The 13,822-nt window shown below is 36.0% G+C and overlaps 1 protein-coding gene across 4 annotated transcripts in view; it reads left to right on the forward strand.

Moving 5' to 3' along the window:
- Window positions 1–13,822, forward strand: part of SLC6A20 (solute carrier family 6 member 20) — a 57,055-nt gene that overhangs the window by 26,036 nt on the left and 17,197 nt on the right. For 3 of the 4 annotated variants that reach the window (XM_026717841.2, XM_087917365.1, XM_087917366.1), the window contains 4 exons: window positions 3,543–3,770; window positions 4,810–4,920; window positions 11,581–11,822; window positions 12,219–12,381. In XM_026717841.2, the coding sequence (XP_026573626.1) occupies window positions 3,543–3,770; window positions 4,810–4,920; window positions 11,581–11,822; window positions 12,219–12,381 (744 nt within the window). The remainder of the gene's footprint in view (window positions 1–3,542; window positions 3,771–4,809; window positions 4,921–11,580; window positions 11,823–12,218; window positions 12,382–13,822) is intronic. The other variant, XM_087917367.1, reaches the window with a different exon arrangement.

A 13,822-nucleotide genomic window follows, 5' to 3' on the forward strand; every position in this document is an offset into this window, starting at 1 on the left:
AAAAGCTTTCTCTGTTTTTTTTTCCTCCTTCAGCACCCCTCCTGCGCAATCTTATCCCGGATGCCAGCCTCTTCATAGCGGCCATAAGACCATCGCTACAGCGTCCTGAGAGAAGGAGGTTTAAACTGGGTGCGGGGGGTCTGTGGCACCCCCATACTCCTTCCCAGATCCTCCCTATCTTCAGCTGTCCCTACAAGGCAGCCTTATCCTCCAAATCCATCTGGATCGGAGGCACCAAGACGGTGAGCACAGCAGGGATCGCAAAGAAACGCAAATCCCTGCTGTCACCAAGGCTGGCAAGCGGAAGTGCCGCCACGTTCCAAATTCTTATCGATAAATGACCACAGCTCTTCTAACTCCCTCGGTGTCATCGCGTACAGTTTTGGTTTTGGGAGTTTCACCCCGGGGTAAAATTTCAATACTACAATCTGTTGAACAATGGGGTGGAAATTCATCCATGGCCTTTTCACTGAATACTTCCTTTAAGTCCCAATATTCCTCTGGAATTTTCTCCTCCCCCTTCAGTTTCTCGGTACCAGTGGAGGCCAGTTTAGTGGGATTCTTGAGTTTTGGTTGAGAATGTCCCTCCCCTTCTGGGAGCTGGTCAGTACATATGCACAATGACCCTTTCCTCCAATTGATGTAGGGGTTCCATTTCCGGAGCCCAGGGCAATCCCAGTATAAGGGCCGCTCCATCCCAGGAGCCACAATAAAACATAAAGTCTCTCTGTGCTCCCCCATTGTCATTTCTATTGGTTCCATTATGAAATGTGCAGGGCTGCCTCCAGCTATCGATCCATCCAATTGGCAAAAGGCTATGGGCGTTTTTAAAGTCTTTAGCCTTAAGCCCATTTTCTCCACTACCTCTGAGCTGATTACGCACCTCGTGCACCCAGAGTCTAACAAGGCCAGCATTTCCCCTTTGGCTCCCATTGTGGGTACCCTTAATCTTACTGGAATGGTCATAGGGCCCTTGTTTGGACTTACCAGTGAATCGTCTTCCGATTTGGATTCACTTTCTTCAGAAGAGGTTGGAGTTCCCAGCTCCTCTCCTTTCGGAGGGGCAACCTCTACAACCTCCTCCACTTTAAGCGCCATTTTGCGAGGCTTCGCTGGGTTTTTTCTGGGTTTTCTTCCTCCTCCTGGCGCCCCCTTTGGTTTTAACTTGGCACGGCAATCTGCAGCCCGGTGACTTTCCTTCCCACATCGGAAGCAAGCAGTGGTCTTGGGTTTTGCCACTATTCCTCCCTTTTGGGGTTTTAAGGCTTCTCAAGGCTGGTGGGGAAGGACTTGTTCCAACCAACCCCCCCCCGGCGTCGGTTTCGGGTTAGATCAATTTCCACCTCTGCTGCCAGCACGTACCACAGCTGCAGCTCATTGGGGTCTCTTCTGGCAATACAGCTTTGATATACATCTTCATTTAACCCATCTTTAAAAGCTTCTATCAGGGCTCCCTGGGACCAGCCTCGAACATGACACGCCAGCTCTCTAAATTCCTGGGCGTAGTCAGCTACTGATCTCTGCCCCTGATTTATGGTCTTCATCCTAATTCTGGCCTTACGTTCAGCAAGTGGATCTTCAAACCTGGCCCGCAGCGCAGTCATGAACAGGTCCTAATTCATCAGCTGAGGGGCATTATCATTATGCAAAGTCACCATCCACTTTGCAGCGGTTCCCTCAAGAGCCCTAGTAACACATCTAACTTTGGCTGTTTCTGAGGAAAAATCCCCTCCATATTCCTCCATATGGCTCCAGACTTGTGCCAGGAAAAATCCTAACTCCTTAGGATCCCCCCCCCATATTTTACTTCCAACGGAGGCACCTTTGGAGTTCTACGTCTTCTGGCAATTATTCCTCCTGCTGGGGGCCCCTGGGCTGCTGCTGCCTGCTGCGCTAGCCCGGGTTGATTTATAGGGGTGGCTGCTCTGATTCTTCTGGCTGGGACTGCCTCCCCATCCTCTCCCTCATACCTTTGATCAGTTTGAGGTTCTCCAATAGCTTCATTTAAAAGATGCATGGCTTGAATCAGTAAAAAATTCTTTCTTTCCTTCTCCTGCCATGGATTCTCTCTTCCACGCCAATGGGTAGTGGTCACCCCTGGAGGAGGCTTTTCCTCAGGATCCTTCCAGCCGACTCCCAGGGACCATTTTGGTTTTACAGCTGGGTTTTCCCCAAGATTTAGTTCTGCAAACAAGTCGGCTTCCCCTGCTTCCTCTAGCAGCAGAGAATCTTGTCCTCCAGTTGCTCCCAGGTCTTCTTGGTCGCTGGCTGGATTTGACATGGGGTTCAGACCCCCACAGAAGAAAATTTATTATTTCTCCAGGTGGGCTGGTAATGAGAGATTCAGAATAATGTCAGCTGGTGCTCCATTTAAAATCCAAGAAAGAAATACTTAGACTCTTTTAATTAGAGAAAAGGTATCTTTTACTGGAAATCAAGTGGTAGCAATAAAAGAATTCTGAATCTGAGAAAATAGGTGCGTAAATCACATATATAAAGTAATGGCAACGTTCCCACCCCCAATAGTTCAAATGGTTCATCCAATTAAAAGTTGTGTATATCATAATGTGGGCATCTCCAGGTGGTGATGAGGCTTCTGTCCATTGACCTTGACATAGTTTGATAAAAAGTTGCAGCTGCGCATAGCATAGAATAGAAACCTAAGCAAGAATGTAACCCCCCCCCCAGTTTATACAGTTCTAGTTTGTAACACCTCCAGCTCACTTCCCATTACCATTCTCTCCCTCCTCCCCCCGTTACTTATGACAGCTGAAAGATGCAAAGCAAAGGGAGGAAATCTTGAAGGCTGACACTGCTTTTAGGTGCAGTTCAAGGTTTTGGTCATCACCTTTAAAGCCATGCATGGCATGGCTTCAGGCTACTTGAAGAACTATCTCACTCCAATGAGACTGACTTGCCCTACAAGCATCAGCAAAGGGGGCATACTGCAGATCCTGTTAGCCAAGGAATTTCAACTGATGAGATCCAGAAGAGCTTTCTCTGCCATGGTTCCTACCCTTTGGAACATCTTAGCTCCAGAGGTGAAACTGGCTCCTACCCTCCTGACCAGAGATGGTATTCATCAGGTTCTGACCAGTTCTGGAGAAGTTCTGATCAGTTTCTGGTAGCGGAAATAATACTTACTGCTGTTGAAATTGTTAAGTATTTACAGAACTATTAGTTCTGGCCTGAAAGTTGTCGTGGGTGAGTTCTCACACTGGGAATTAAACCCAATGCATGTTCTCTACCACCAATAGTGGGATACAATTTTTTTTACTACCGGTTCTGTGGGCGGGGCTTGGTGGGCATGGCAGGAGAAGAATACTGTAAAATCTCCAGTCAGAGGTAGCATTTGCTGGTTCTCCGAACTACTCAAAATTTCCATTACCAGTTCTTCAGAACTGGTCAGAGCCGGCTGAATACCACCTCTGTCTACCACATACCCATATTCCCCATATCTTGCACTGCAACCTTTTTATTTGGATTGTCTGACAGTATTGGGAATTATCTATAAGGGTTTAATGTGTGATTCATCCTGAAAGGATCCTTTGCCATGGGCAAGTTGTCCACTGAATATTAACCAAACAAATTATGAAGAAGAATGTGAGAAAGCAACACCCACTCAGTACTTTTGGTACAGGAAAACCCTCAATATTTCTCCATCTATTGAAGAAAGTGGAAGCATCCAATGGGAGCAAGCAGTTTGTCTCATCCTGGCATGGCTAGTGGTCTACCTGTGTATTCTGCGTGGAACAGAATACACTGGCAAGGTAAGAAATGTACTGGGGTTGAACTTATTGGCATTTCATAAATACAACTGGTGCTAAGTAAAAAAAATCCTGAAAACATTTTAAAATAATTTGGGATTTAATTTTGCCAGGAAATTATAGTTAGTTTTATGAGTAAACACAATTAGTGTGGTGACTTTTTAACAAAGAAATAGTCTTTGTGCTCTGTGAATTTTTCTATTACAAAAGTTCAGGAGAAGGATTTTTAAAAACAGATGAATAAAAATATGTATAATTGAAATGAAATAGGCAGTGCATGCCTATTTCAATATATGTGCATGATTGCACATATATGAAACAAATACTGAACTGAAACAACATTAAACATTGTCATAGAAAGATTTGAAAATTTGCCCTACTAAATGATATCTCAATGACTAATAGAATATTTAATCATTGGGATCAAGTGACATTATTATTTTTCACAGTTACAATCATTGCAATATCCCCAAAGTCACATAATCAACATTTGAATGCTTGACAGCTGGCAAGTATTTATGACAGTTGCAGTGTCCTGGAGTCATGTTATCATCTTTTGTGACAAGCAAAGTCAATGGGGAAGCCCGATTCACTAAACAATTGTATTACTAATTTAACTGCAGTGATTCACTTAACTGTGGCAAGAAAAATAATAAAATGGGATAAAATTCACTTTAGCAATGGAAATTTAGGATTCAATTGTGGATGTAAGTCAGGAATTGCCTATATAAACTTATTAAAGCCAGTGATATATATCATTGTCATAAGAAGGCAGAGCTTAAATTATAGCCATTCCAAATAATATTACATAACATTGAAGTATTTACTTTATTGATTGAAGGTCGTCCCTAAAATTCAGTATTGGTATATACATATTCATCATTTGGAATTTAACCTAATATTATTTATGCTAAATAATAGCATAATAATGCTAAATAGTGTTAAATAATAATATACTTGAACTCATTTAGAATTTAAAATAAAGATATTAATTCTCAGCTACAGGAATATTTGCACTTCTAATCAATGTACTTTTTTTCAGGTTGTTTATGTAACAGCTACATTACCTTATATAGTCCTTATCGTATATTTGATCAGAGTCTTAACACTTCATGGAGCTACTAATGGACTGCGATATATGTTCACGCCAAAGGTACATTTAAAATAAAACATTAGCTATTAGCTTGCTGAAGGTACAGTCAATATTCCACAAAAATCCACTCTCATTCTGCAGAGCATCTGTGGAAGGAATCACGATGGTACCACAATCATGCGGTTGAAGCTTCCCCTTTTTTGCATGCATTGGATGTGCAACACCTTTAAAAAGGGCAGAAATTTGATGTTTGACTTTTTTTTAAACATTCCCCACTAAAATGCCCCAAGAAGGTATAAAAGATGCCATGATGCTATCAAGATGTCATAATTATATACATTTTAATAATTTTATGTTTTATTGTTGTTAGTTGCACAGAGTAACCTAATACCAAATACATTTAATAAATAAATAAATAAATGATTATATTCATGCTCATACTGAAAAGCTGCCCTGATTATCAATAATTGTATTGCATAAGTAGGCAGTCATTTGATATTTGGGATTAAGGTTTGGATGAGGCATGGTTGAAAAATGCAGAAAAAAGTAGCGCTAGGGTTTTGGTGAGACTGTAGATTGTTGTGCCTTATAAAGTAAAACTGCTACTTTAATGCTTTTGTACTGCAGTTCTACAATACAAATAATATCAGCTTATGACCATAACAGTGCCCAAAATTTCCATCATAAGTCATGATGGCTATGTAGAGGCCCAAATGTGACCAGACCCAACTTAATTTTCAGTGGTCATTAAACAAATGTCATATTGTTAAGTAAATGCAGTGGTCATTAAGTGAACTCCAGAGTCATTAATTAGTCACTACATTCTTATGTGTATTTTTTGCTGGCAAAGTACAAATTGTGATTATGTCATCCTGGAATGCTGTAATCAGCTGTAAAGGAGAACTAGTTGTTAAATGTTCAAAATGCAGTCAAGTGATCGTAGAGGTATGTGGAGTATTCAGAACTGCAAAACAAGGTTGTAAGCAGTTCTCTGGGGGAAGGTCTGTCATAATTTCAGTCAGTAAGCAAGGACTATCTGTGTAGTCCTTGCTTACTGAAGAGATTGGACTGTCTGAAGAGATTGGACTGCCATTTGTTAGAAATGGTGTAGGGTCTCCTGCTTGGGCAGTTGGACTGGATAACCTACAAGATCTCTTACAACTCTGTTAATCTGTAAATGTGTAAATTTATCCATTACCTATCTAAAAATGAAAAGAAATTGCCTTCATTTTTAAGTCAGCAAATCTGGAGATTAAAAACAGGATTTTCTTATCCCTGTTTTATTAAATCGTCAAGAGAGGACAGAAAATTCTCGACTTTCTTTTTCTTTTTTTTAATCAGATTTTTTTATTCCAATCTATACATACACATCAATACAAAAACAGTGTGGCACTGATGCATCATACATTTTAGTACAAGCAAAATTAATAAAACCAACCATATCTCTTGATACACATATTCTCATTAAATTATAATCCTTCATTGCTTAATTTTTCAACATTTCAATACTCTCTTCTAGTGCCAGTCACTATATCATTTAAACATACCTAGTAATTTCATTATTCAATTTCCTCTCCTATTTTTTATTTTTTAAATAAAAGTTCTCATTTAGCAAGCAGTGTGGTTCCAGGTTTCACATCTCAACACAAACATGACCATAGTTACCTATTCATCTTACTTATTCAGTTTCATATCACATTATTCCTTATTAATATTAAATTCATTAAGCTTATTTTATGTGATCTCAGTTCATATTATGACTTGTTTCATTTTTCTTAGAATATTCTCATATCTTATTTTACAATATTATGTAACATTCTTGTTTCTATATTCATGCTCCATATAGCTTTTATGTGTCACATTTGCAATTTTATCCTTATTCTATTAATTCTCAAAATTGTCCCCTTTGGTTGCTAATTCGAGCTTCATTCTACTTTAATAACAATATTTCCCTATTTACTACATATCAAATATACAATTATTTTATATCAGATTCCGCATAGTATTCTCTCAATCACCTTATAAATCATCTATACATTGCAAAAGTATTAATCTATTCAATTAGTTATAGCAACATATTAATCTTTCCATAATAATTCTCATTTTTATACATCATTGATCATCAATTAATATATAATATTCTTATTATAAATTCCCATTTCCATAAATATTTCATTACATTCCATATCTAATGTAGCGATAATCCTTTGATAAAAGAGAAAGAAAAAAAGAGAAAGAAAAAACAATATCAGTTACAATCTTATCTATTTTCAATACTTATTCTTATATATCACAACACATTACCTTGCAGACTCTCCTTCCCTATCCTTTTTTTACCCATTATCTCTCACTCTCCAAACAATGTAATTTCTTTTCATTCTTGTTTGTTTCCCGTTTCTCTTTATTTTCTGGTCCCTTTCCCTCTATTCTTATTCCCCTCCATTTCTCATTCCAATTATTAAATTTATCTCCCTCCCTCTTTCTGTTTTTCTTTTGAACTTTCCTTTTCTGCTTTTTCCCTTTCCTTTTTTTATTTTCTGAACCATTCCCCTTTTTATTGTCACATCAAACCACAAGTTTTTAATTTTAATTTCTTTCCCCCCCTACTTAAATGATTGTTGCTCTGCTTGATCTTCAAAGCTGGTTTCCTCTTTATTTAACTCCTCCCACTCTGGTTCTCTTTTTTTCTTCTGCAAGCTGAATCTCCATTTCTAGTTTCTGTAATATATTGCTGCACGTTTCCAGTCTCACCTTCATCATTTCCTTCATATCTTGTAAATCCAATCTTATTTCAACAAATAATTCCCCCATGGTGTCTGCTCCTTTCTTTTTTTCTTTCCCCCAATCTTCCTTAATAGATATATCCAATCCAAAAGTCCAGTATGTTATTTCAACCAGCGTCTTTTATATTTATTTTCAACAATCAATGTTCATAAGTCTTTGTTTCCTGGTCTTCTAATAGGTCCTTTTCCAGCTGTTTCTCAAAGTCACCAGGTGGTTCTAAAACAATGTTTTCAAGTATCTTTCCCCTTATAGTATTCTGTTATCACTTTTCAGAGGTCTTATTTTCTTTTAAATTCTAAAGTCCAATTTATTAGAGAAACCAAAGCCTTTTCAAAGAGTCACTGAAATTTTTCCTGTGCCATCAGTTGGCACTAACGTAAAGAAAGCAGCTATTGGAGAAAGATTAAAGACTAAAAAATAAAGAGGAAGATTAAAGACTTAGAAGTAAAAGAAATACCTAAAGGGTGATTTAAAACATAGAAGGCCTGGAGAAGCTGAGTAACATCGTGAAAAGTGATTATTGGGAGAAATTGCTTTTCTAAACTATCTCTAACAGTTAATAATCAGCTGTTTTTGACTTTTACACTCTATTGAACGCTGGAATTGAGAGCAGGGGAGTCATCTACTGGAGGAAGAAGATTACTGAAATGTGTAAAACTTACAGTGATGAAAGGAGAAAAAGTAAATAACACCTGGAAGGCTACTTAACCTTGACTTTACCTTAGTAGGCAATTTGGATCCTGGGAAATATTAACTGAGCTTTTTGAAGTTCCATAAGACAAACTAAACTAAACACTAAAATTTTACTGGAACTGTGTTTTGAAAAGTGAATTTGAAAGATTTGAAGAAACCTGGTGAGCTAAGTTGGATTTGGGTTATTAACATCATGTGACAGATCATCCTATGAAGCAAAAGAAGAAAAGCAATAGAAAGAAGGTGGGGAGAAAAAGAAGAAAAGATAAATAAGGCTTTAAAATCTGGACAATTGGGAAGATGTAAACTGGAAATTATAAAAACTGAAAAGCACAAATTTATAGCATTTAAGGAGTAGAAATTTAGGGGACTTGGAGGAATAATTTTGGGATTAACCAAATTTTATTAATAATTGACCTTTTTGGAGTTTTTAGATATTGGAATACTGGAATATTATATTAATTTGGTACAAAATGACCCAACAGGAGACAATAAAGTTCTATGAAGAAATATTAGAAATTGTGACAAAGAATCATAAGGAGATGATGGGACTATTTAAAGATAAAGATGTGAAAGTAGAAGGCCCTCAACAAACAGTGGGAAAAGATGAATATGATACACAGAAGACAGATAAGAAATTAAAAGGGGTGGTAGAGGAGACAAAGCAAAACAAACTATAAGAAGATAAAAATAAGTTACAAGCAGATAAAAACACTGAAAAGACAGTAATAATAAATTCTAAAAATCAAATAGATAATCCCTTAAGAGCTCACAATAGAATAGAGAGAGAAAGAAAAGGAAGATTTTCCAAAAATAATGAAAGGGTTATGGATGGATATTCAAAAGATGCAACAGAAGGAGATAAAGGGTAAGGCAGAGAGATCAATCAGTCTGTGCAAAAATGCTAGAAAGACATATAGGATTACAAGAGAGAAATATAAAAGAATCACCAAAAACAATAAATGATGAAATTCTGAAAAGACTGAGAGATGATGGATAGACATAATATCTTGCAAGTAGTAATTATATTAAAAACCAATAGAAATAAGTGGAAAGTTTAAATTGGGAAAATAGTAGCACATATATAAATATATAATAGAATTTATTATAACCATAAATATATTAAGATTAGGAGGCTAAGATTAGGGCTAGGTATATTTAAATGTATTATTATGATTAATGGGGCGCAAAAAATATACTGGAATATATAGTTTTCAAGGACTATAAATTCAGGGGACTTAAAGATATAATCTTGGGACTAATTATTGGTTTTACTGGTGTTTATAGAAAATTGAAATATTGAAAATGTGGTGGAACACTAAGTAATATTTATAACATTAAAACATTAGTGACTTAACAGCGGTTAATAAGTATATTGTATGAAGAAATGTTATTGATGTTTACATACCTTTTTGGACAAAGTGACAAAAAATCATAAAGAGAATAGTATTGTTTAAAGATATTGAGATGAATATAGAAGAACCCCAACAAACGGGAAAAATAAACAAATAAGTACAAATTGGGAAATAGTATAATATATATTGATACATAAAACAATATACTATAATTATAATGAGCATATCAAGGTTAGAAGTTGGAAGATAACAATTCTGTATATGTAATGGTATTATTACTGTTAGCACTGTGTGAAAAATATATTAACCCAGTCATTACACTGTCCACAAAAAATGTTGATTGTTAAAGGAAAACTACAAATAAAATATATAGCAAAAAGGACATAGGTGATGATGTTGAAAATAGGAAGGTATGGGGTAGTTGACTATAAGTGTGGATGGGCTACCAATCGCCTAAATTTTAATCACATGACTGCAAGGATATTGCTAAAACCATTATTTCTGGCATGAATCATAAGTCCCTTTGTTCTGTGTTATCATAAATTTGAATGGTCACTGAACAAATGGTTATATGCCGAGGACTACCTGTGATAGATATGACATAAAACTAGAATATAGTAAGTACTGGGGTGAATATTTAATTATTTATTATTTATTTCTCGTATGGCATCTACAGAAGTGTGCAATCATTGATATATAAATTTTAATTTAAATAAAGCATGAACATACATGCAAGCAGGCATGCGTGCACACACAAACAAATGTATGAATGATATGTGGACAATATTTAATCACATTATGATTATATTACTGGGTAAACTGGAAAATAATCAATCGCACATAATATAGTGGAATTCTGCCTTCTTTCTCAAATCTTCTCTGGCTCAACTCCCACTCCTCTAGGATAAATTTAGCTAGGTGGGAGAGAGGAGGTAATAAAAATATCCCATTTCATTATTCCCAGTACTGTAGTTTCAAGCACTAACTTTGAATTCAAAGGTTGGTTATACTTACAGAAAAGGAGATCAGGTGCAGGATAACATTCCTGATACTCAAATACCTGACACCAACTTTATTTTAATAATAATAAAACCATAATTATTCTATTAAACATTGAGTACTTCTAAGAAAATAAGAAATTCATTAAATATGATATAAATATGACATTATGCATTTGGATTTAATTAGACTGGAGAAAATGGCTGTGTTTGAAGCTGAGCCAATATTCTGCATTCTTTTTCATTACAGGTAGTCCTCAATTTATAATCGAAATGGAGCCTGCCCTTCACGGTCGTAAGTCGTGATGGTCATAAAATGGATTGATCACATGATCAGCCTATTTTTACAACTTTTTTCACAGCAGTCATTATGTGAATAGAGCAATTGTAAAATGGCAGTTGTAGTTGTTAAGTAAATGCCATGGTTGTTAAGCAATCCAGTGGTTTGCTTATGGGTGCAGTTTTGCCGAAAACCAAAAGTAAATGCCAATTTTCGCCCAAACTGTTGTAAAAAACAGTCATGTAACCATGGAACACTGTAAATGGCCACAAATGCTGCTTAGTTTCAGAGTACCCAAAGTTTGGTAACATGACTGGGGGGAGGAGCAACCGTCAGAACTTCAAATTCAGGTTGTCTCAACTTTGTAAGTCAATTGTAAACCAATTGTAAATCAAGGATTATCTATATCATATGCTATGATAATGAGTTGGCTTTCAGTTGATAATGAGTTGGCTTTCAGTTCCATTAAGGAAGTAGAATTTTTGAAATGCTACAAAAACAAATAAATTTGTGGGTGCCTCTGGACTGTTGCTATAGGTAATATAATTAATATAGCTACTTTCTGAAAATGATACATCATTGATTCATTCTCGTCATTTATGCCTTGCAGCTGGAGCAACTAGCAAATCCTAAGACTTGGATTAATGCAGCTACTCAAATCTTCTTCTCTCTCGGTCTGGGCTTTGGTAGTTTGATAGCGTTTGCCAGCTACAATGAGCCAAACAACAATTGTGAGCGACATGCCATCATTGTTTCCTTAATAAATAGTGCTACCTCAATATTTGCAAGCATTGTCACATTCTCCATTTATGGCTTTAAAGCAACTTTCAATTATGAAAGCTGCATAAACAAGTAAGCTTGGTTTTTAATCCAGATTTATTTTTCTTTTTAAAATCTGCTTAGTCAACATACACATTTAAAAATGGTTTACTGAAATTAGGGTTTTTAAAAAATAAATAATTCCTGATTCATACTCCAAGAAAAGTTTATTTTATGGTATAAAATATCTGGTTTTAGAAAGGTTTCTGAAATAAGATGATGACAACTAAGTAAATACTTGTAAACATAACTAATGTGCTGCTAAAAATTGTCTAACGTTTAATAATATTTATTTTTGTTATAATAAATAAATGGTAATTCTGTCTTCCTTTAATTGCTTTCCCCTTCTTTTTGAAAACTCTAAAATGTTGTAAAAGTCTTGAGAATCCTGTGATTTGTTTTATTAGATTTTTTAAAATTGCCTTTCAGGATGACCTTGCTGTTGACTAATGTTTTTGATCTGAAAGAAGGTTTATTAACAATAGAAAACCTTGAGAATATGAAGCAGTATTTGGCATCTGTTTACCCTGGAAAATATGCAGAAGTGTTGCCACAGATCAAGAACTGCAGTTTGGAAACTGAACTAGATACTGTGAGTCCTTCCTTCCTTCCTTCCTTCCTTCCTTCCTTCCTTCCTTCCTTCCTTCCTTCCTCTCTTTTTTATTATTTTATTTGCTAAACATAAAAAATTCAATATCTATGTAAACAGTGTGTTGTCTGGGTACAGTTGATTTTGAAAAATAGTAATAATAGTAACAATGATATTCATAATTCATATATGATATATTCTATAAGTTATTTAACCATTTTTTCTAACTACACATGTATTTTTGTCCAGTATTTTTTCCCTTTGTACATGTCCATCAGATACTGAACCCGGTAGCTGATTACATTTCCAACATTTAACAGACACGTTCTTAAACATTTTTGCTAGTCTTGTTGGTGGAAAGTGCCATCTCTAAAACATTTTATATAGATATACAGCAATAGATCATGCCCCAGTATTTCCTAGTCGAACAACAGACAACTACAATGATCTAATACATATCAATTTTACAGAAGTCAATGTTGAAAAAGCACTACGCAATCTAAAACGATCTCTATCTATTGGACCGGATGAAATATGTGCCTACTTCTGAAAAAAGCTATCCGCTGCTATAGCAGAACCTTTAAGCATAATCTTTGAAAAATCTTTCAGGACCAGCTCCTTGCCTAACCTATGGTCACAAGCCACGATCATCCCCATTTTCAAAAAGGGAGACCCCAGCCTAGTTGAAAATTACAGACCAATCTCTTTATGCTGCGTCACCTGGAAAGTCATGGAATCAATTATTAACCAATCCATTATCCTCCATTTAGAGACAAACAACCTACTCTCTAATAAACAATTTGGTTTCAGAAAAAAACTATCCTGTAATCTGCAACACTTACACTACAAAAACATATGGACTACGCAACTTGATCAGGGCAAAACAATAGATTTGTCTACATAGACTTCTGTAAAGCCTTTGATTCAGTGGTACACGACAAACTACTCCTAAAACTAAAATCTTATAGTATCTCTGGACAACTGCATAACTGGATAGAAGCATTCCTGTCAAACAGGCAACAAAAGGGTCAAAATTGGAAACGTCCTATCAAATTCTGTACCTGTTAATAGTGGCAAGGCAATGTTCCAGGACCAACTCTCTTCATACTCTACATAAATGATCTCTGTGATCATATTAAGAGCAATTGTGTTATCTTCACTGATGATGTAAAGCTATTCAACACCACAGATAATTCTGCTACCCTTTTAAAAAGACCTCGACTATGTATCAGAATGGTCAAACAAATGGCAACTTCAAATCTCAACAAATAAATGCTCTGTCTTACATGTTGGCAAAAAAAAAATATCAGAAAATAAATTACAAGCTGAATAGTCAAGATCTTGTTGATGATCCAAACTCTGTCATAGACCTTGGAATACTCATCTCAAATGATCTAAGTGCTAGAGCCCACTGTAACTACTTAGCCAAAAAGGCATTAAGAGT

The sequence above is a fragment of the Pseudonaja textilis genome, chromosome Z, assembly GCF_049901715.1.
Source record: "Pseudonaja textilis isolate UNSWEBS1 chromosome Z, rPseTex1.2, whole genome shotgun sequence".
Taxonomy (NCBI): Eukaryota; Metazoa; Chordata; class Lepidosauria; order Squamata; family Elapidae; genus Pseudonaja; species Pseudonaja textilis.